This window comes from Heterodontus francisci, chromosome 2 (assembly GCF_036365525.1).
Source record: "Heterodontus francisci isolate sHetFra1 chromosome 2, sHetFra1.hap1, whole genome shotgun sequence".
NCBI lineage: Eukaryota > Metazoa > Chordata > Chondrichthyes > Heterodontiformes > Heterodontidae > Heterodontus > Heterodontus francisci.
The window spans coordinates 96865472-96889389 of NC_090372.1; the positions used below are offsets into that span (position 1 = coordinate 96865472).

General features: G+C 42.9%; 1 protein-coding gene across 3 annotated transcripts in view; it reads right to left on the reverse strand.

Moving 5' to 3' along the window:
• Window positions 1–23918, reverse strand: part of itgb8 (integrin, beta 8) — a 115253-nt gene that overhangs the window by 62322 nt on the left and 29013 nt on the right. For 2 of the 3 annotated variants that reach the window (XM_068009075.1, XM_068009067.1), the window contains exons 6-9: window positions 21318–21476; window positions 12562–12657; window positions 11996–12085; window positions 358–492 (exon numbers count right to left, since the gene is read on the reverse strand). In XM_068009075.1, the coding sequence (XP_067865176.1) occupies window positions 358–492; window positions 11996–12085; window positions 12562–12657; window positions 21318–21476 (480 nt within the window). The remainder of the gene's footprint in view (window positions 1–357; window positions 493–11995; window positions 12086–12561; window positions 12658–21317; window positions 21477–23918) is intronic. The other variant, XM_068009081.1, reaches the window with a different exon arrangement.

The following is a 23918-nucleotide window of genomic DNA, read 5'->3' on the forward strand; positions in this document are numbered from 1 at the left end:
ACAAACAAATCAGCCATGATCTTATTGAATGGTGGAGCAGGCTCGAGGGGCTGAATGGCCTACTTCTGCATCTAAATCGTATTATCATGTTCATATATACTGAGCAGTGACAATATATTTGCCTCAATCTTCCTAATAACTTCTATAATTTAAATGTAAATAGCTTCTGGAAAAGCAGAGAGAAAACAAGCTTTCAAGAAACATTATAGTACCAGTAGATAATAAATATTAAGTCACTCAATGGTAAAGCATGTGATGTCTGTGTAGAAAATATGGCATGTATTGTGTAATCCAAGTATATATCTAAATTAACAGTATGTAGCATTGTGTGGAGTTTCTCTTCAAATACAAGCTTACTGTATCTCTGGCTTTCACATTTCTGCACTTATTTTGGCCTGCAAGTTTGGTCCCATCAGGACAGATTGCAGTAATGTTGACATAGACCCCGTTGATGTGGTTGTCCACCTGCAGTTCTACTTCAGAAAGCAGTGTCTGTATAAAAAAAAAACAGAAAAAAAAGAAAAATCACTCTATTACCCACTAATTGTAATTTTGTGGCTTTATACACAGTAAAACAACTTGAATGACTCAGCAAGCCAGAGTTTCATGGTACAAATCAATCCTTCTTAAAAAGCAACACTGTTCAGCTTAACAGGAATCAGCACAAAAGATGAATTGTCTACCACATTTGTATTGTTTAGTGTTTTCTGGAAATTCATCCTAAATATAAATCTTCAATGGCTCTTTGTTTTTGAAACATTCTGTTAAATCTTTTTCAAAAACAGTTCAGACAAGTTCCCAGTAGAATTCAGGGATACGTTTTAGTTCTTCAGCACCGATGGCACAGAACTTCAAAAAATGGAGGTGCATATCAGATATCAGGCAGACATCCCAATGCCCAACAGGCATTCCTAACACACGAAATCACAGACAAACCTAAAAAATGAAACATGAAAAATCATATGAAAGGAAAAGTGGGAAATTATCATGAGGCCCATCAAGTCCACACCACCTAAACATGCACCTTTCAACCCCCTGAAAGAAACAAAAAAAGAGAAAATGCCCATGGCCAATTAAGGAAATAACTAAGAAATTCCTGTAACGCTTTAACAACAAGCTTTCTTTTCCCCCCACAGGTGTGAAGGATCACAAGCTTCAACAACTCATGAGTACCAAAGTCCCGCTAGAATTTTCTTCCCCGTCACTTCCCTCTGAACCCATCCCTTCTTCTAATCTTGCCCCTTGCCATGTATTCACGATATCTTCTGACCTTCCACTCCCCGATCTTGACCAATCCCTCCTTAGCAAAGTCCTCAACTTTGTCCCCTTAAACCATACCTCAATGAATTTTCAGCTCAACACAACGCTGACCTCTCCTTCCATCACCTTTGCCTCCACGCCCACTACTTTGTCCAGGAGTCTTCCCCCGGCACAGCTGACTTTTTTACCTGTCTCCAGTGTTCTTTATCCACCTGGACCCCTCCCTCTGGCCTCTTACCCTCTCTTGATCTCTTCATTGAGAACTGTCAGCGTGACATCGGCCGTCTCAATTTCTCTGTTCCCCTCACTCACTCTAACCTATCTTTCTCTGAACTTGCTACACTCTGTTCTCTTAGGTCTAACCCTAACATCATCATCAAACCTGCTGACAAGGGTGGTGCTGTTGCTGTCTGACGAACTGACCTCTAGCTTTCAAAGGCTGGACGCCAATTCTACACTTCCTCCAACTTCGCCCGGAAGATGACCCCACCACTGTACATCAAGCCATGATCTCCAAGTCTGTCATTGACCCCCATCTCCTCTGCAGTCCCCCAACCTCATATAGCCCGCTTCTACCTTCTTCCCAAGATCCACAAACAGGACTGCCCTGGTAGACCTATCTTGCCCCATTATTCTGGTTTCTTCCTATCTCAACTCTATTTTTTCTTCCCTAGTCCAGTCTCTTCCCACATACATCTGTGACTCTACTGATGCGCTGTGTCACTTTTAACACTTTTCCAATTTCCAGGCCCTAACTGCCTCCTTTTCACCATGGACATCCAATATCTCTACACCTCCATCCCCCACCAGGATGGTCTGTGGTTTTCCATTTCTTCCTTGAATGGAGGCTCAACCAATCTCCATCCACCACCACCCTCCTCCGCCTGGCTTAACTTGTTCTCACGTTGAACAACTTCTGCTTTAACCCGAATCACTTCCTCCAGATAAAAGGTGTTGCTATGAGTATCCGCATGAGTCCTAGCTATGTCTGCCTTTTGTAGGATATATGGAACATTCCTTGTTCCAGTGCAACTTGAACCCCCTCCTTTAACCAAACCCGCCGCAAACTTTCAGGTTAACTGCTCGAGAGGCAGGTCAGTAATTTAAATATGGTAATGTGGTTGCATGTCTCAGATGTTAGCAGTCATCTAGACTTAATGGCTGCGGGTTGGGTTTTCCAGGAAACCCAGCTGCTGAAGGGAGGCAAAGAGGGCCAGTTCTACAGGCAAGTGCTTTTTAGAGCACTGCTTGTGGGCCAGGAGGAGGAGTGCTTGCCCCTGCACCCCTCCACCACCCCTGTGATTCAGCAACATCCTATGTGCGATCTCCAGGCTGACGGCACTCCCATCGGGACAGTCTCCTGGCTGACCTCCCCGCCACCCCCCCCACCCCCTGCATCCCACTCCACCCATCTCACTCCTGTGCAATCTCCAGGCTAACCAATGATTTACGCCCACCCAAGAGTGGTGTTTAGAAGTGAGTCTGCTGCCAAATAAGCAAAGCTGAAATTGCCAATTTCTATTTTTTTTGTCAAATTTCCTCCATTTCTTGTTTACTTTTCCCTGAATTTTCAGTATAATTTAAAATGCTTTCAGGACCCAGGGTCCGGAGTGTAGATCTTACTGATAAAGTAAACATGAACCAGATTTTCAAAATTTTGTAAGGCAATCTTTTATTACAGCTTTCCAGTGAAGTTGCAAAAGAAAATCTTTATGTGTACTGCCAATTATTTCATTCCTGTGTAATTGGAAAGATCCCATCACTGTAAACACAAGCCATATTGCTTTCTTCATTTCTAATTTACTTCTGCAATTTTAAAATCATTCCTTAAGAAAAAGACCAGCTTTTCAGTTTGCTTAATGAACTAGGCATTTGGCATTAGAAGTATTTTATAGTGTACGAGGTCGCATTTTCAGCTCTGAGGAGAGATAGATTTGTGATTATTTGTGGACTCAAAGAAGGATTTTTAAAAATACTTGATTTGAGTGCTTATAGGATAGTTGGAATAAAAAATAAATTGCACACAAAATTAGAAATCTGGTGCTGGATTTTCTGGGCCCTTTGGGAGAGGGTGGAATATTGGGACGAAAGATGTTGGGATAGAAGCCCGACATCTTCACTTCGCAACCGGATATTCCAAAGGACAGCCAGCATGGCAGGAGGACCTCACGCTACAATATGGTAGGAAGGTAATGAAGCCCATTAGTTAGCCATCTGACTGGAAATTCTAAAAACCCTGGTAAAATTGCTAAGAGTGCATGGGAACCACGCGGCTGCAGAACCTCACCAGGTACAAGGAGGCAGCAAGCAAGTGGGAGGAGGTCAGTGCTGGCTTCAGTCGACAGCCATCGTCAGAGCCAATGTGGTCTGGCAGGGAGGGTGGAGTCGTACAGCCATTGACATTCACAGTCAGGAACGGGGTTAAAGGTGTCAGCACTGCAGGGGCATGCCACCTGAGTGCCATCTGGTAACTGGCACTTGTGTTGATTAAACAGTGAGGGAGGGGCTGGGGAAGGCATTTGGATAAGAGGCCCTGGAAACTGAGAGCAGCCACCTGCCATGGGCTTCATTCACTCATGCTTCAGGACCTCTAGTGAGAAGGAGCAGCAGAGAGGGCGAGAGCTGCAGCCACAGGCAGCGACACAACAGCAACCTCAGGATCAACAGGAGCGCCAGCCTCAGGGTGGGGACGCAGGAGAAGGGTGCAGAGGGGCACGTGAGCAGCCTCCTACATGCAGAAGAGGGTACCCTCCAGCAAGGGTACCCTCCATCAGAGGCTCAGCTACCTTCAAGTATCTGAGCGATACTGTCACCGCAAACTCCAGGTAGTCCATCACAGATCTCTGTGCCAAGATGGTGAACCAGCTAAACCCCACTGGAGGTGGTGGCCATACAATGCCAGTTGCGCTGAAGGGTTACCGTGGCACTGAACTTCTACGCCTCTGTTTCATTCCAGGGATCCAATGGAGACATGTGTGGGATCTCCCAGTCTATGACTCATCGATACATCAAGGTGGTGACCAATGACCTGTTCAAGAGGGAAATCAAGGCTTCCGCAGGCCAGCCACCAGCCTTCATTAACAGACAGGGCTTCCACTTGCTCAATGTACAAATGGTCTGTGACCACCACAGACGGATCCTGCAGGTGTGTGCATGGTTCCTGACGTCGACATACTAAGACAGTCTCAGGTGCCCAAGCTTTTCCATTTCCCTCCGCCCCCCCCCCCCACCGCCCCCAGCACGCACCTTCAGAGATAGATACTGGGAGACAATGGTTACCCACTGAAAAGATGGTTCCTTACAGTTAGGTCTAGTTATGGTTTGTACACTACTCTTAGTTCACTTACATGTTTTGGTTGAATTTTTTTATTCTTTCATGGGATGTGGGCATCGCTGGCAAGGCCAGCGTTTGTTGCCCAACCCTCTTTGCCCTTGACAACTGAGAGACTTGCTAGGCCATTTCAGAGGCAATTAAGAGTCAACCACATTGCTGTGGGTCTGCAGTCACATGTTTGCCAGACCAGATAAGGACAGCAGATTTCTTCCCTAAAGGACATTAATGAGCCAGATGGGATTTTACAACAAATCAATGGTGGCTTCATGGCACCATTATTGAGACTAGCATTCAATTCCAGATTTATTATTATTATTAACTATTAGGATACTGAAAAGGCTATGGACCCTGACAACATTCCAGCAATAGTACTGAAGACCTGTGCTCCAGAACTTGCCGCGCCCATAGCCAAGCTGTTCCAGTTCAACTACAACACTGGCATCTACCTGGCAATATGGAAAATTGCCCAGGTATGTCCTGTACACAAAAAGCAGGATAAATCCAACCTGGCCAATTACCGCCCCATCAGTCTACTTTTTCGTTCTACTATCATTAGTAAAGTGATGGTAGGTGTCATCGACAGTGCTAGCAAGCGGCACTTGCTTAGCAATAACCTGCTAAGTGATGCTCAGTTTGGGTTCTGCCAGGGCCACTCAGCTCCTGACCTCAGTATAGCCTTGGTTCAAACATGGACAAAAAAAGAGTTGAACTCCAGAGGTGAGGTGAGAGTGACTGCCCCTGACATCAAGGCAGCATTTAACTGGATATGGCATCAAGGAGTCTTAGCAAAACTGGAGTCAATGGGAATCAGGGGGAAAACTCTCCACTGGTTGGAATTATACCTAGCGCAAAGGAAGCTGGTTGTTGTTGTTGGAGGTCAATCATCCCAGCTCCAGGACATCACTGTAAGTGTTCCTCAGGGCTAACCATCTTCAGCTGCTTCATCAATAACCTTCCTTCAATAATAAAGGTCAGAAGTGGGGATGTTCGCTGATGAGTGCACAATGTTCAACACCAGACACGACTCCTCAGATACTGAAGCAGTCCACGTCCATACGCAGCAAGACCTGGACAATATCCAGGCTTGGGCTGATAAGTGGCAAGTAACATTCTCACCACACAAGTGTCAGGCAAAGACGATCTCCAACAAGAGAGAATCTAACCATATCCCCTTGACATTCAATGGCATTAGGTTCGCTGAATCCCCCACTATCAACATCCTGGGGGTTACCATTGACCAGAAACTGAACTGGAGTAGCCATATAAATACCACAGCTACAAGAGCAGGTCAGAGGCTAGGAATCCTGAGGCGAGTAACTCACCTCCTGACTCCCCAATACCTGTCCACCATCTACAAGGCACAAGTCAGGAGTGTGATGTAATACTCTCCACTTGCCTGGATGGACGCATCTCCAACAACACTCAAGAAGCTCGACACCATCCAGGACAAAGCAGCCCGCTTGATTGGCACCCCATCCACAAACATTCACTCCCTCCACCATCGACGCACAGTGCCAGCAGTGTGTACCGTCTACAAGATGCACAGCAGCAATGCAGAAGGCTACTCAGGCAGCACCTTCCAAATCCGCGACTTCTACGACCTAGAAGGACAAGGAACACCAACGCCTGCAAGTTCCCCTCCTAGTCACACACCATCCGGACTTGGAACTATATCGTCGTTCCTTCACTGTCGCTGGGTCAAAATCCTGGAACTCCCTTCCGAATAGCACTTTGGGTGTACTTAACTGACATGAACTGCAGCAGTTCAAGAAAGCAGCTCACCACCACCTTCTCATGGGCAAATGGGGACGGGCAATAGATGCTGGCCTGGCCAGCGATGCCCACATCCCATGAAACGAATAAAAAATAATTGAATTTATTAAATTTAAATTCCACCAGCCGCCATGATGGTATTTGAACCTGTATCCCCACGGCATTAGCCTGGGGTTCTGGATTACTAGTTCAGTGACATTATCACTATGCCACCGTCTCCCCTTGATACTACAGAAGCAAGCTCATCCACTTTTTTTTTTTTAAAACAGCCATCTCTCAGTCTTGGTCACACTCTCTTCTATCAACAACAATCCTCACATACCCTCATCTTATTGCCATGATTCCTTAGACACCCACCTCATGTTTTGTTGTCCTCTTGCTAATCTCCTCTGCTGCTGCTGTCCCAGACTGGAGTACCTCCTGAATAGTTCCATGGCTTCCTTCAGCTTTAACCTTGGCATATACTTGGCATCTGTCATTTGATCTCCCAGATGAACAAGGCCAATTAAATCATCCCTTTCTCCCAGTGTACTTGGCACCCTGCTTAGAGTCTAAGGCAAACCTCCCAACCTCCTCATTGTCAATCATTCTACTGCACATCCAATATTCATCATCTCTGAATCAAAAAAACCCCCAAAAAATTGCATTTATATAATGTCTTGATTTAATACAGAAAATATCCCAGGGGAGAAATGACTGAACCATGAGCATTGGAAGAGGTGACAGAAAGCTCGGTAAAAAAGATGAGTGTTGAAAAGGTTTTAAAGATGGATAGCGAAATGCAAAGGCAGAGTAGTTTAGGGAAGGAGTTTCACAGAGTCAAACAAAGGCAGCTAAATACTTGTGGTGGTGGCAGTGAAGGTAAGCTAAGATGTAAAAGGGCAGAGTTAACGTACTGAAGTGTATGGGATTGAAAGTAATGTTGCAGAGAAAGGGCGAAGATAGGCCATGGAGAATATTAAATTTGAGGCAGTGGAGTGAAAACGCCAATGTAGGTCAGTAAGCATGGGGATGATGACTGAGCAGGATTGAGTACAGAACAGGATACAGACAAGTGAGTTTTGGACAAGTTAGGGTTTATAGAGAGTGGAGGAACGGGTGAACAGCAAAGTCAACACTGGAGAAATAGGGAACAATTGTGAGCTTCTGGATATCTGTTTCTGAACTGAAAATAGGCAGTCAGCAATTGAAAATCAGGAGCAAGTAGTACAGCCATCCCACTAAGCCTGTGCTGCCTAGTGCAACTCTCTGGTAGATCTCTAAATGGACAAGCAGTCACCTGCTTGCATAAAGGTTTGCAACTTTCAGGTACAAATAGGTAAAGCCCAATTGTACCAGGTGGCGACCAGTGTAAAGGAACCGGTGGTGGCTGCTCCATAAAAAGACCCAGAAATTATTTTAGGAGAATTTTTGTTGGGCCAAGAGAAGTAGAAGTAGTTTGTGCGGCCACACAAGAATACTGCAGCTCACTACTGGCCCATTCTCAACACCATCTGGGATTTGCTCCTTTTTTTATTCTTTCATGGGTTGTGGGCTTTGCGGCAAGGCCAGCATTTGTTGCCCATCCTTCTTTGCCCTTGACAACTGAGAGACTTGCAAGGCCATTTCAGAGGCAGTTAAGAGACAACCACATTGCTGTGGGTCTGGAGTCACATGTAGGCCAGACCAGAAAAGGGCATCAGCTTTCCTTCCCTAAAGGATATGAGTAAACCAGATGGTTTCATGGCACCATTACTTAGACTGACTTTCAATTCCAGATTGATTTCTTAATTAATTAATTGATTTTAAATTCCACCAGCTGCTGTGGTGGGATTTGAACCCATTTCCCCAGGGCATTAGCCTGGACCTCTGGATTACTAGATTAGTGACATTACCATTATGCTACCTCTTCCCCTTTCACTGCCCCTGTACTGGTACTCTTCCTCAGTCCAGAAAACGTTTTCCTCATTTACTCCCATGTATTGTCAAAATGACAGCATGCAGAATTGTAGGGAACTTTGTTGGTAACTGACTGGAAGGTAGATAACAGAGGGCAACGATAAAGGAAATGTACTCATTTTGATGGGATGTGACAAGTGGTGTTCCCCAGGGATCTGTACTGGGACGTCAACGTTTACCATATGCATTAATGACTTGGATGAAGGAATAGAGAGTAGTATACCCAAATTTGCAGATGACACTAAGTAAAGGAAGCACAGTAAGTTGTGTAAATGGGGGTAGGAAGTTACAAAAGGAACATAAGTAAGTTGACAAATTGTAACATGGCTTTAGTGTCACACAGCAGTACAAAGCTCAAAAACACACTCTTCTTTTAAATGCAACAAGCTTTTAAGAATTGCTGCACTCTGAATGCTCTGCCAAACAGAGGAGGTCCCTGTGCTTGTGGAAAGTATGCAGCGAGCATATGTTAAAACGACACAGCCCCATGGAATCCAGAGAGGTTGAAAATGCACTCACCACTGAAGTGCAACCAAGTCTTCCCATAATCAGGGAACTGGCCTCAGGTTTTAAATGTGGTTGAAATGTTTACTGGGACAACTAAATACCTCCTTCTTCTTCAGGGTAAAAGGGTAGCTATTTAACGGCCAGCATTTCTAGGTCACCATGACCTGACTATACACCAGAGATCAATACTGAGCGAACAGTCAGAAATCCTGCCCGATGACAATAATAATGATATAATTGTGGCAATAAATCCGAACATAAAGTAGCCAAATTCAAAACAGTTCAACTCTAGAATTCACAATGGCCACTTTTGCAGGATATCAGAGAGGACCATGACCTGTGGATGTGCTGTACCAAGAAGAGTCAGTGCCTTTAGGTGACAAAGGAAGAGGTCAGTGCCACCAGTGCAGAAATGGGCAATAGTGAATCAACAGCTCAGATTACATTTTGCCCAATTTTCTTTTCATTGATGTCAATGGAAAACGAGCTGCAAATTCGCTAATGTCCATTTCCATGCTACTGAGGCAGACCAATTTCACACTAAAGAACAAATTTAGAAATAAATTCAGCTTTATAAGAGTAACTTTGGCCGGAATTTAACATTGGGCAGAAGGCCCCACCCGCCAGCTGCAAAGTTGGTGGCAAGCCCGCCTCCGCCAGGCCTGGGGAGCCACGCCGGCACTTTTCGCTCCCCAGGCCCTTAATTGATCTCGGGCAGGACTTCTACCTCCTTGAGGCAGGAAGTCCCGCCTAATGGAGCTGCCGGTCAATCAGCAGGCTGGCAGCACTTAGTCCCAGCAGCATCATCGGGAGCGGTGGCCACTGCTGGGCTACACCCAGTCATCGCAAGCAAGGTGAAGAATGGCCCCGGAACTCAGCTAAGTTTTTGGGGCCTCGATGGGGACAACTGGCCAGGCCCCGACAAGGCAAGGGGTTGTTCGGTTGTTGTGGGTTGGGGAAGGGGAAAAGTGTTGTGCATCGGGGGCGGCCCGCCGTGGCGCACAGGGTGCCCGATCACAAAGTTCCACTTCCCCCCACCAGCCCCCAAGAAGGCTGCCAGGTTTTACCTGGCGATGTTCTTGTGGCCTTTACCGTCTGCAGAAGGCGGCCCTTAAGTGGTAGTTAATTGGCCACTTAAGGGCCTTGATTGGCCTGGGGTGGGTGGGCCACCTCTCATTGCTGCCGCCCGTGTAAAATTACAGCGGGGTGGGAGGGGGCTCCCCCCTCCTCCCACTCAATTTTACCTGCTCCCCCACCCCCACAACCAGCCCGCTCGTTTTGGGTGGCGGGGGGGCTGTAAACATCCAGCCTTTACTGCGGGAATTTTAATGCCCCAACCCCACCTCTAACTATCTGGTTGCAAAATTGGCAAACCCTACCCCAATCTGCTGCAAATGCACATACACCTGGGTTAAATGCAGCAGGTTTCCTGGCATTCAATAAAGCCTCTCTGGAGAGGTTGGTCCATTATTGTAATATGTTACTGAGGTTCCGTTCCTCAGATTTTGGCAGCCATTTGAATTTAACGTAGGTCAGCTGGGTTTCCTAGGGCTCAGGAAACTGGCAGCACAATGATATAGCAGTTGTGTCCTTTTTAAAGCACAGCTTGTGTGCCACGAGGAGCAGGGGTGCTTCCCCTGGCCTCTCAAGAAAACCTTCTGCTGTAATCAGCCTGCCTCCCCTCCTCCACTCCCACAACCCCAACCTGTGATCCCCGATTGATGGTCCAACTTCAACCTTCCCATCAATCCGCCATGTTTCCTGGTTGCTGGGGACTATCTCTAACCTCCAAATGGCCTTCTACCACTGCCCATAGCCAATCAATCTGGCCAACTGCTGGATGGAAAATGGAGTAAACATATGATAATGAGGTCTGTGTTTCTAGCATTTCCGGTTTTCCTCTACACCATAAAAACATGACCTTGCTCCCACTCTACAAACATTGGGACTATAAGTCTGCTCTGTCAATGGATAGTCTGACCCAGATTCTCCCACCATACAGTCAAATGATGATGTGCACAAATATCTGATTTGTGCTGCTAACAGTCATAAAATTAAATGTTGTCCTTTGTGAGCATCTTTTGGAAATATAAATACTTCTCTCAAACAAGTTAGCCAAACTCAATTCACCAATTTTCCCAGTCCAGCACCATATTACTTCAGGTGAGAGATCAAAATACCTTAAAAATCTATCCATCCCAAAGCAGAACACCTTTTGTTTTTACAAAATACAAGTTAGAGAAAAAAAATAGCATAACCCATTTGCTTATCTAACTGTCTGCCCTGAAAGCTGTCACAGCTAGTTACCAAATTCAGACTCAGAGGTTAACTCCTTTGCACAGTAACCTGTTTTACCAACTTGAAGAGATACATTCCAAAAGAATGAATTGATATATTGTATGCTCTATGATAAAACTATCTTGAGTAAGGGAGGTAAATTCCTTTTTAAAAAAATTAATGGGAAAATACTTTGATAATTTTCAATACAGAGTAACGTACTTTTATCATAATCTGGGCCTTTTTTATGCTGTTACGCTTCAACTAATGTCAAGCCAACCCAATCATGTTTCATTCAGTTTTTAACATCAATATAATAGTAAGTCTTAGTTTCGATAAACAGTGTTTATTTCAACCTCACATACACCTGAACTTCGACAAATGAAAACTTTACCAATGTTCTTTGCTGTTATTGAGGTACTCTGTCATAATGAATTTCAACATCACAAAAGAACATGGATGTAAAGACTAAATACGGTGGGAGAATCTGGGTCAGACTATCCATTGACAGAGCAGACTTATAGTCCCAATATTTGTAGAGTGGGAGCGAGGTCATGGAGTAGAGGAACTATCACAACTGTTTAGAGATGTTGAAGCATCTCCTTATATCAAAATGAAATTTTAAAAAATTATATAAATTTTGTGTGGATGTAAATAGCCATCAAAAAAGTTCAAGTAGTTTGCAAGTAGTGGTTTGCTGAAGATGATCTCTTCGTAGCTTAAAATATTGGTTGGAAAAGGTTAAAAATATCCTTAGATATGAATCAGACAACAGCAAAACACAACTGTTTCTTTAGCTGCACCACCTCCTGATTCTAAACGTGATAGATGAAATGTTCAGTCATTCATTGAAATACTGAATGAATATAGAAACATAATAAAGGGGTATCAAAAACAGTACTATACCTGGTAGGCACCTTCCACTAGTTCAGACAGATTGGACAGTTCTGAATTTAGCTGCCTAGCAACTGCACCTGGCATCAATGGAAGAAGTTCCTTTAAAAAATACAAAATATATCTATTTTGTATTTAAACTTTTTTACAACAAGGCTTCTCAGAAAAGAGCGATCATGAAAATGAATACCAATTTTAAAAAAGCTTCTTAAAATTAAAATTTAAATCTTGCAAGCACTAACACCAATTCTTATATTGGTTCAAATCCATCCTATACAAGTGCATGTTGTTGTTTGTTTGAGCATATGTAAAACATCAGATACTTGAAAGCAACTAAATATAGCATTAGAACATTACCTCATAAATTATCTGATTGGTCAGAGATAATCTGCACTGTAATGCAACAGTTGTGTCAAATATTCAAATTTCAGGTTTCAGCTAACATTAATAAGGTTAGATTTTAACTTTTCAGAGATGATTAAATTAAATCAATCAATCATCTGAACCCAAATTCACTTTTCCCAGGAAGCCCAACATAGCTTCTTATCTTGTTCAATATTAACCAACATAGATCTTACCTTGTACCAGGTGATGCAAGATCCCTGAACAGCAAAAATGACATGGATGCTATTTTCTAGCAGCTTATCCACCAGCAGACCCACAGATGGATGCTCCTGTTAGAAGGCAGGACACAAGCATACACACATTACATTGCAGGCTACTGGAAGTCATTCAGACCAATTAGCATAACTTTAAGAATGTCTTGGAAAATTCAGTCAACTATATTTTGTCTGTTTAACGTTACTTCCATATCCCTGTCATTTTAGAAATAGGCATCATCTAACGAAACGTGAATCTGGGAAGAGAGAACACAACTGTTTGTCTGTGTTCTTAGTTTCAAGCTGCAACTGGCACTCAGAACATTATCAGTGAAATCTAGAGATCAGCAAAGTCCAAGGACCTACTGCCAGCTGGGTAAGTGCTTAGAATCAGCTGATGCTATAATAAAACATGTGTTTTCATAGGTTCCTGATTTCTGACTGAGATCCATGGTAACAAATGTTTCCGTCAGGAAGGGCCGAGAAAAATGAAACAGCAGCATTCCAGTCACTATTATGGAGCAGATGAATGCATTTATGTACATTATTCCTGCTGCAGTAATACTGACATGACTGAAAATTGATATAGTAACATGTCACTATCATAGGTGTTATGACCAGGTGAGAAAGAGGTCGAGGGTTCCCTTTCAGCCTTCACTTGGTCTTACTGCAACAGGGTTTAATTTTAAACACACTGTTTTTAGCTCCCCCTTGGTGAATCCTTGTTCACCGCTTTCCAATAATAAGGCAAAGAAACCAGCACAAACAGGCTTTCTTAGGTTTAAAGAAGAAAGGTGAAATTTTATTAAACTTAAACTCTAATTCAGTTAACGTCTACAGATACAGAGGCGCCCCACGAGGCACATGCAAATAGAGACAGAAAAGAGAAGAAAAATAAAGTAGAAAGGTTTGAGGCAATATCTGAAGAGTTTTTGTTATGGGTTTTTGAGCTCACTGTAGAGTCCTTGTTTGGAGGTGGATCTTGCTTTTCGTTGGGGCCCAATATTATTCCTAAACCTTGTTCACTGTAGGAGACTTTTCTCTCTTGAGGTTCCTGTGTCTTCAGTCGGTTTTTGGAGTTCCGTGAGAAAGAGATGGGAGCAGACAGGAGAGGCTGTGGCAAGCCAGCCAGGAGAGGTCTTTTCAATCCAGGAGCAAAGAGCTTTCTGCAGGCTCTCAGCTCAAAACTGTACAATTCAGAAAAAAACCCAGACTGCCAAGCAGGTTAGCCATGTGACTAACTGGTTTGACCAGGTCTTTTTGTGGATTGTATTGGAGCAGTCTGTTAATATGCAAAAAATGTCTTTCCAGCCAGGGGCCAGGCAACCCCTTGCCACAGGCCTTCTCTTCTTCCCAGCCACAATTTGAAATTTAATGTCCAGGTGGTGAAATTAATGGGCCTCATTCTAGGTAGTTGGGGTCCTGCATGACATAGGGCCAAATTCCTGACTGGACACACCCAGGAAAGTGCAACATTTGCAGGCAGTTCTGGTTAAGAAATTGCAGAAACACAGCTGATTTTAACCCCAAGTGTATTTTGGGTCAGGCGAGTGCTTAGGTTTGAGCTCCAGGATATGTTAACATTCATGTACATGCCACCAGTAAGTTGTCCGCCAGCAGGAAAATACAAGGGGATGCTTGAGCAGCCAGAGGCCACAGGCCAGCATTGTTAGGTTCACCAGAAAGCAGGTAATTTGTGGGAAGGAGGTTTTGAGATGGTCTCGTGGGAAGGAATTTGGGTGCAGTGAGTGATTCTAGGGCATGGAAGGTTGCTTCGTTCCTTGTATGGCCCAAGGGAGCACTCTTGCTCCTCTTGATCCCACAATAGAAAGTTTTACATTTACCTTAGATGGCCTCTTCTGTCTGCAGACCACCTGCAGAGATGTTTCAGTCTGGCAGGAAAGCCATAGCATCTTCCCACTGAGGCCCCAGTTAAAAATATAATTAAAGTCCTTCTGACCCAATAGGACACTGAATTTCACAATTGCCACCTGCTTGCTTTAGACGAGCACCTCACCTACCTGCAGAGCTCAGGAAAGGGTTGAGATATAAGCAGGAAAGAAATCCCCTCCATTTTTATTGGCTCACCTGCCTGACGGTTAAAATCGACCCCTGTGATTTTCCAGCTGTTCATTTCGAAGAACGGAATATCAGAGGCTATAAACTCACAATATCCTGACTTGAAATTCCTGTGGGCACTGCCTCTCACTCACTGACGCAATTATATTCTAGATTTGGTGTTGATGTAAGGAACATATTTTATGTGATATAATGATGGGAGGAAGCTGTTCAAGGATCGAGAGCTAGTAAGGAATCTGTTTTAAAAGCCATTCATTTTATATTAAACCCCATAAGGTAAAAGCCTGCTGAACTTTCCTGACAGTGCAGACTGCACAGAGGCCACAAATAGTCAGATGTCGAGGTTAAAAAAAAAAACATTGATTACATTTATTTCTGAACTTCTTCATAATTCATAGATGTTTGGAGATCATCTTATCTGTAGCACAGCCATAATATTTAAGTTCATTCTATGGCCCACCAAACCATAAACAGTTTCTGCTAGCCTCTGGGACCATGGACCTCAGATAGAGAGCCTAAGGATGACGGATGTTTACAGAGCCTGTTACTTGTTGATGAAGATTGATTTAAGCTGGGACAGAGTGTGTAAAAGTTATGGAATGTGTATAGGTTAATATAGTTGAAGAGGGTGTAAAAATGGTAAGATTGTTATACGAGGTTAGAAGATGAAGCAGCAGGAAGAGATCTACAAAGCTGAGTTAAATGACTGTAACATGTGGTCTATGGCAAACTAGTGGCAAGTGTTGTCTGAGTAAATTCATGTAACCCTTAATTAACTTGAAACTTCAAAGTGTTTGAGTCCTGCTTCGAGGGCCCTCATTTCTGCTCTATAGCCAAGGACTGCAGCCTCTAACATTACAGACTGGCACCCTCTGACAGCATGTGGGTTCTTATGCATTACAAATTAAAGGTTCTACTCTTATTTTTTTTTAAATAAAAATGGAAAATCAATTTTAGAAGTCAAAACAGAGAAAATTATTTTATAAAATAAAATACAAAGGAAGTGAGCATTTAAGAAATATAAAAGCCTAATTAATGGGATTATTAATGGCTGCCACGACTGCAACAGAGAAGTTAAGTGAATGTTGTGACATTAAGCAGAATCTGACTCGTGAAAAGTTGGAGGAAGAAAGGAAAATTGAAACCAGAGGTGCTAAATACATTACTGTCTGCTCTAGTAGAGAAGGTTAGTAATAGTACTCAGGATTTAATCCATGGAAATGAGCATTTCAGAAAGCAAAATGCAGAATTGGAAGAAAAAGTGCAAGACCAGCACGGAACTCTGCAAACCCTCGTCTCACCAGAGCTGGTAAAATACTGGAGACGTGCACATGACAACACTTGTAAAAAGCATGGTATCCAGTACTGATCACAAAGGGATCCTATTACTACACCCTGGGTTACATGACCATATGGCTAGATATTTGGCACTGCAGGCATATTCCCAAATGTAAGACAGTCAGACTGCTTATGAAAGTAGGCATCATTGCTATAACTGAGAGACTATCTAAGGCAGACCCCAATGTTATAACAAATGACTTTCATACCTTAATGGCAGTTTTATTCAGTTCTGTGCTATTATTTTTGAAAACAACAGTGTTGATTAATACTAACAGCACTTAAATGAAGTTTGGTTTTGAATGTAGAACTGAGAAACATTTGAAACTCAATGACTCAGCAAGGTTACCAATAAATACAGAGCCACATCGGCAGGGAAGATTCCCAGCTCGATTTTTGGTCTGCGTTGAGTTGCCAATGTTGCAATGGGAACTGCAACTGGCCTCTGCACTCCTTGGTTAGGGAGGGAAATCAGCCTGGGTTCCTAATCTTAATTCTGTACTGGGTAGATGTTGGTTAAGGATAGGGTTGGGCTCAGCCATGATATTACTGCAGTTAAATAACCAAATCATAACTCACACAGGATTAGTGACCACCTGAACAAGATTTTAAGAGGACAAGGAGTACTTGTGGAACAACCATAGCAAGGAATTATCATGGAGAACTGTTGGCGTGACATCGGCCGACTTAATTTCTCCATTCGCCTTACTCACTCTAACCCATCTCCCTTGGAACTTGCTGTACTCCGTTCTCTCAGGTCTAACCCCGAAATTGTGATCAAACCTGCTGACAAGGGTGATGCTGTTGTTGTCTGGCGTACTGACCTCTACCTTGCAGAGGCTGAGACTTTTTCCTACCTCCCCCTGGACCATGACCCCCCAACAAATATCAAGCCACTGTCTCCAGGACTGTCACTGACCGCATCTCCTCTGGAGATCTTCCCTCTACAGCTACCCACCTCATAGGCCCACAAACCCAGACAGTCTGCTTTTTCCTCCTTCCCAAAATCCACAAACAGGACTGTCCCGGTAGACCCATTGTTTCAGCTTGTTCATGCCCCACAGAACTTATTTCTTCCTAGTTTGACTCTATTTTTGCTTCCCTGGCCCAGTCTCTTCCCACCTACATCCGTGACTCTTCTGACGCCTACATAATTTTGACAATTTCCCGTTTCCTGGCCCTAACTGCCTCCTCTTCACTATGGACATCCAATCTGTCTACGCCTCCATCCCCCACCAGGGCAGTCTGAGGGCTCTCCAATTCTTCCTTGAACAGAGGCTGAACCGGTCACCGTCCACCACCACCCTCGTCCACCTGGCTGAACTGATTCTCACATTGAACAACTTCTCCTTCAACTTCACTCACTTCCTGCAAGTAAAAGATGTTGCTATGGGTACCCACATGGGTCCTAGTTATGCGTGTCTTTTTGTGGGGTATGTCAAACATTCCTTGTTCCAGTCCTACTCAGGCCACTCCCCCAACTCTTTTTCCGGTACATTGATGACTGTATCAGTGCTGTTTCCTGCTCCCGCCCCAAACTGGAAAACTTCAACTTTGCTTCCAATTTCCACCCTTCCCTCACCTTTACATGGTCCTTCTCTGACACTTCCCTTCCGTTCCTCGACTTCTCGGTCTCCATCGTTGGGGATAGGCTGTCCACTAATATTCATTATAAGCACACCGACTCCCACAGCTATCTCGACTACACTTCCTCACACCCTGCCCCATGTAAGGACTCCATTCCTTTCTCCCAGTTTCTCCATCTCTGATGCATCTGTTCTGGTGATGCTACCTTCGACAACAGCGTTTCTCATATGTCTTCCTTTTTCCTCAACTCAGGATTCCCTCCCATTGTGGTTGACAGGACCCTCAACCATGTCCAAAACATTTCCCATATTTTTTCCATCACACCTTCCCCTCCCTCCTAGAACTGTGACAGAAGCCTCACCTTCCACCCACCAGCCTTCAGACCCAAAGGATCATCCTCCACCATTTCCACCACCTCCAGCATGATGCCACTACCAATAACATCTTCCCCTCCCGTCAGCATTCCGAAGGGATCATTCCCTCCACGACGCCCTAGTCCACTCCTCCATCACCTCCGACACCTCGTCACCTCCAACACACCTTCCCATGCAATTGCAGGAGGTGTAACACCTGCCTTTACCTCCTCGCTCCTCACCATCCAAGGCCCCAAACACTCCTTCAAGGTGAAGCAGCAATTGTACTTCTTTCGATTTAGTATACTGTATCCACTGCTCACAATGCAGTCACCTCTATATTGGGGAGACCTATTCTACATATACTTAGAAATTATTATAATGTAGAAGATTATTTTTTTAATTCACTTTTTAAAGATAATAATTGCTTTCTAGTTCCCCATTAATGAAATACACAAGTAACCATTCTGCAATTCATACTGCACACACTATACAACTCTATGTCACAGGGTGGAGTATCACTCCCATCAAATTAGCCAAGAAAAACAGCAACTGAGAAAGTTCACTAACAGAAATGTATACAACCGTACTACTAGTTTATCATGCTTTCAGGCTTTTTAGTCACATTATAATCCAGATTACTACCTTCCACGTACAGACTGTCAAACTGGTCATATTGAAATTCTGTCCTATGCAAAAATCACATTGTAGTTTGGGCAACTATAACTCAAAAGACTCGACTCCTCACTTGTGTCCCTGACAGGGAGTGATGCTTAAAGAGATGCTCTGCATAGGCCATGGTCTTCTGGCCCTTAAAAATAATTGGATGGAAAATGCTAGGTTTCAGTCTGTGATTTCCCACAATGCACTCTTTGCGAGCACTGCTCCCCAGTAGGGGTGCTGGAATATGTAATTTGGCCTTGTACCTTGCCTGAGTGCACTATTTATCTGAATTCCTTTGGGAAGCTGCTTAAAGTTACTGTACTGCATTACTTATTATTAGCTGTTAGTAACAATGCTGTTTAAGTTTTTACTTTAAATTACTTTGTGTTACATTTTATATAACATTAATTGTAATGTATATTTTTATACTCTAAGAAATCATATAATCAAAATATACTATATCATTTTACTTCTCACCAGAGACTCCCTTGCCTTATTCGACTACCTCACAATTCTTACCTTCCTTAGCTCTGTCTGGAAAATGTCAGAACAGTGCCAGAACTCAAGCATGGCCAAAAACAGGCACACAGATTGACCCCTGCATCTGAATGTATTAGGCCAGAGAAGCACGTAATATTGGCCTCAGGCCTCATTATCACGGAGCTGCGGACACTTCAATGACGAGTATTTAACAAGTCTGACTGCCAGAAGTAGTTGAAGACGTGTTGCAACATTTTACACTGTAACCTAACTCAATTAACTAACAAACAGCTAATAAGCCAACTCAGGAATCGAAGTACAGACTAATATTAATATCTGACGCATTTCAGATTGTACTCTAAAAGTTAGGAGAAACAACTACTGAAGAACCAAGAAAAGACAAAAGACAATTGTTGAAAACATTGTGCACATGCCATTGCCACTGCATAATAAAGACAAAACTTATGATGGATCAGTCTATTTGCTACCTGGTCAAAGATGTCATATGCATCAACACCATTCAAAGTATAGACTTAAGCAGGAAGGGAATTTCTACTTGTGATTCTGATATATACAATAGCAAGAACATAATGGAGTGGATTTTAACTTTAAAGCCAGAAGGAAAACTGATTGTAGCGGATCGGCTGCCAGTTATACATCCCACCCGATTTTCCATTGGAAAGGAAAATCAGGCCGGGTATGTGATGAGTGACTGATCCATTACTGTCAGTTTTCTACCTGGCAATAAAATTAAAATCTATGTTACGCAGTGTTAAATTAAAACCGACTGAAGCTGTGTTTCTGTAATTCACGTGAGTTGTGATATATTAAATTGAAGTCAGTTGATGTTATTGTAATTCTAAAAACAAATTTACAGTTCAGAATGTGATTATCCATTATCTGTGTAGGAGTATTTAATAAAATACTTGTCAGTCATAACACAAAATCTGCAGTCCTTTTAAAGTGAACTGAGTTAAATGGCAATAGCCTGTGCTTTTGTTTCCATTAATATCCAAATTGTCATTGAATCTTTGTAAGTTGTGTCAATGTGTGTAGGACAACTCAAGAGCCAAATTAAACAATCACAAATAAAAACCTAAATGCTGACTCATCGATCCAGAATTTGTTGTAAGGTTTTGGAATAACTCTGGCACAAGAGTGGGCATTTTGTTGTTTTATTCCAAGGAAATAATGCGCAACTGATTTCGACCAGCTTTACATTGAAACATCGGGACATACAAATTTCCCAAATCATTTGCATTGCTTCTGAGATACATCCATTGAAATCCCCTGCTGCTCATGTATGTAGCTCCCCACCATGCAAAGGAACAGCTTGCATGAGTTTCCTAAATTTAAGCAAATAGTATGCTGGAGTAGATTTATGCCCAAAAATTTAGGCACAGCAAGGTCCATAGTTATCTGACATCAGTGCAACTGAGAATTCTGGAGTTTGATGCTGATTTTCTTCGCGATTTGCATTATAGTTAACCCAAGTGCTATGCACCTGAAATTTTTTGGTCTCCCACACTTGCTCTCCAGCATGTTCAGAAGGACTAAGCAGCTGGAATGGCTCTGCATACTTATGGAATTTGAAGAGGAGGAGCACAGGCAAGAAACTCAGAGTGAGGCGCCATGACAGAAGATGTAACCCACAGCATTGGCACTTATTTAAGTTGGTTAATAAGTTCTGCCGTGGGCAAATAAGCTCTGCAAGAAACTTTAGTGTAAGTTTCCATTGGCAAGTACAGCACAGAAACCAGTGCACAATTCAGTGTAATTTCAGCGCAAGTGTGATCCAGGAAATTTAGGGTCATTTTTCCTATAGCAACTAATCAGCCAGCAACTGGCCTTAAATTGTTCAAGCCATTTTACACAAGGGGCTCACAACCAGCGAAAGAAACTTTACCTTATCAGGCTGGACTGAATTCAAATCCAGCTCCCTGAGGTGAAAAGGCAGTGTGCTAATCCAGATCATTATCCAATTTCCCCAAGTTAAAGTTTCAATACTAGTAACCTCTGACCATGTTCTTTCAAAAAGTAAATTTCCCCCCCCCCCCCTAAAAGCAGAAAACTAGAGACTTTTGGATAGAAAACTATAATGTTTTACTACTCCTAAAATACAGTAGAAGAGGTTTGGGGGAGGAGGGAAATCTTCTACATGCATTTGTTAAATGTACCATGCTATATTCTTGCTTTGTTAGGCTAAAGCAATAAGAGGTACTCAAGTTACCTTACCATAATAGTTGAATGAGTGTACATATTGTCCTTTAGGTGGCAGTTCCCATCGTTAGGCAGGACAATACCACCCAATTTGCTGTCAAGTGCCAAGTGAGATAGCTGATCAGTTATCAGCAGCAGCAAATGTTTTGCTTCTTTACGCCATCCTATTTGACTCTAAAGCAAAGAAAAGGCCAAATTGAATAAACCAAGAAGTACACAGAAATAGTTTGTGCTAGATCGTAATGTGGCCTCATTTATTACAGAACTCTCAGGCTGAAACTGAACTTGAGCTTCGGGGCAAAAAGTGCTAACAGAAAATAACATTCCAAAGTATAAATTATTTTTTCTATCATGCAATAATGCTTTTGAAATTAACATTTTTGCACACAGTATCAGGATGAAGCATTCTAAGGCTAGGGACAGCATGGTTTAGATACAGAGTAAAGCTATCTCAAATCTGCCACAACAATGAAGGGTATTTTTCTGCTATCATTTAATGGCAATAATGGCACAGACTGGCCCGGAAGACAGGGGGATAAGCTGAATTCTCAAACTTTTTCCCTTTCAGTGCTATTCTCGTTTTTTTTGAAAAGCTTGCAATTGCTTGTTAAGACCTCTAAAAGTCTTATAAATATACTTTCAGAGAAATACATATCAGTTTTCTAATCAGAGAAAATAAAACTATGTTGGAATTAGCTCACCCACTATGCTGGAGAGAATTCAACAGTGGAACAGCTAAACTCTTTGACAGAAGATCAGTTCAATATGTATTTCAGTGCAATTGTTACATTAATTGGTTCAGCTCTTCAGCTGGTGGGAAAGGGCTGCCAGGAAACAGAGACACGGCCAGAAACTAAACACTCAACCTGCCAGGGAGTGACATTTTAATCAGCTGAACAGCACTGAATTCGGGAGCACGTTAAACAGAAGAACTGCTGAGAAACTCAACTGTATGTTTCATTCTTCCGCACAGGAAGTCGAATAATTTATCCAGTTATGCAAAATATAAGTAGGAAGAAGGCGAGAACTCACCAAGAAAATAAGTTATAATTTTCAACACAAACTAGACAGCAGCTGATGCACACTCTTTTAAAATTTGAATTATTGTTCCTGATTTCAAAACTTGAGGTTGATTAGACTCAAAAGAACAATTACTTCAGTTCTAATTCTATATCTATAAATCAACAATAACTTGGATTTATATAGCACCTTTAATGCAGGCACTTCACAGAGACATTATGAAATAAAAATTGACACCAAGGTCTACGGCCAAGTGCTGGAAAATGAGATTAGAAAAGTAGGTGCTTGATGGCCAGCACAGATACGATGGGCCGAAGGGCCTGTTTCTGTGCTGTATGACTGTATGACTCTATAACAAGATATTAGGGCAGATGACCAAAAGCTTGTTCAAAGAGGTAGGTTTCAAGGAGCGTCTTAAAGGAAGAAAGCAATGTAGAGAGGTGGAGAGGTTTAGGGAGGGAATTCCAGAGCTTAAGGCCTAGGGAGCTGAAGGCATGACCATCAGTGGTGGAGCGATTAAAATCAGGGATGCTCAGGAGAAAAAGATTTACATTTATAAAGCATCTTTCATGACCACTGACATCTCAAAGCACTTCACAGTCAATCAAGTACTTTTGAAGTAAAAACAAGAAATGCTGGAACCACTCAGCAGGTCTGGCAGCATCTGTGGAAAGAGAAGCAGAGTTAACGTTTCGGGTCAGCGACCCTTCATCGGAAGTACTTTTGAAGGGTAGTCACTATTGTAATGTTAAGAAAGGCAGACGCAATTTGTGCACAGCAAGCTGTTACAATGTGATAATGACCAGATAATCTGTTTCTTTTTATGATGTTGATTGAGGGATAAATATTAGCCAGGACACCGAGGATAACTCTCCTGCTCTTCTTTAAAATAGTGCCATAGGATCATTACTGTCTGCCTGAGAGGGCAGACGGGGCCTCAGTTTAACATCTCATCCGAAAGACAACACCTCCAACAGTACTGCACTGAAGTGTCAGCCTTAATTTTTGTGTCTAAGTCCTGGAGTGGGGTTTGAACTCACAACCTTTTGACTCAGAGGTGCAAGTGCTACCAACTGAGCCACAGCTGACACCTCAGGCTGGAATCCGTGGAATGCAGTTACCTGAGTTGAGGAGCTGGTGGAGATTACTGAGATACAGAGGGGCCAGGCCATGGACAGATTTGAAAACAAGGATGAGAATTTTTTTTTTTTAAATGGAGGCATTGCTTAAATGTGAGCCAGTATAGGTCTGCAAGGATGGGATGATAGGTGAACAGGATTTGTTGCGAGTTAGGACACAGCCAGCAGAGTTTTGGACAACCTCACGTTTATGTAGTGTGGGAGGCCAACCTGGAATGCATTAGAATAGTCAAATCGAGAAGTAACTAAGGAATAGTTGAGGGTTTCAGCAGTAAAAGAGCTGAGGCGGGGCGAGGACAGACCATGTTATGTCGGTAAAAATTGGCAATTTTATAGTGACAGTGAGAACCTGTGGTTGAAAGCACATTTTGGGGTCAAATATGACATTGAGGTTGCGAACAGTCACAGACAGTTGCCAGAGATATGGATGAAATCGGTTACGAGGGAGCACAATTTG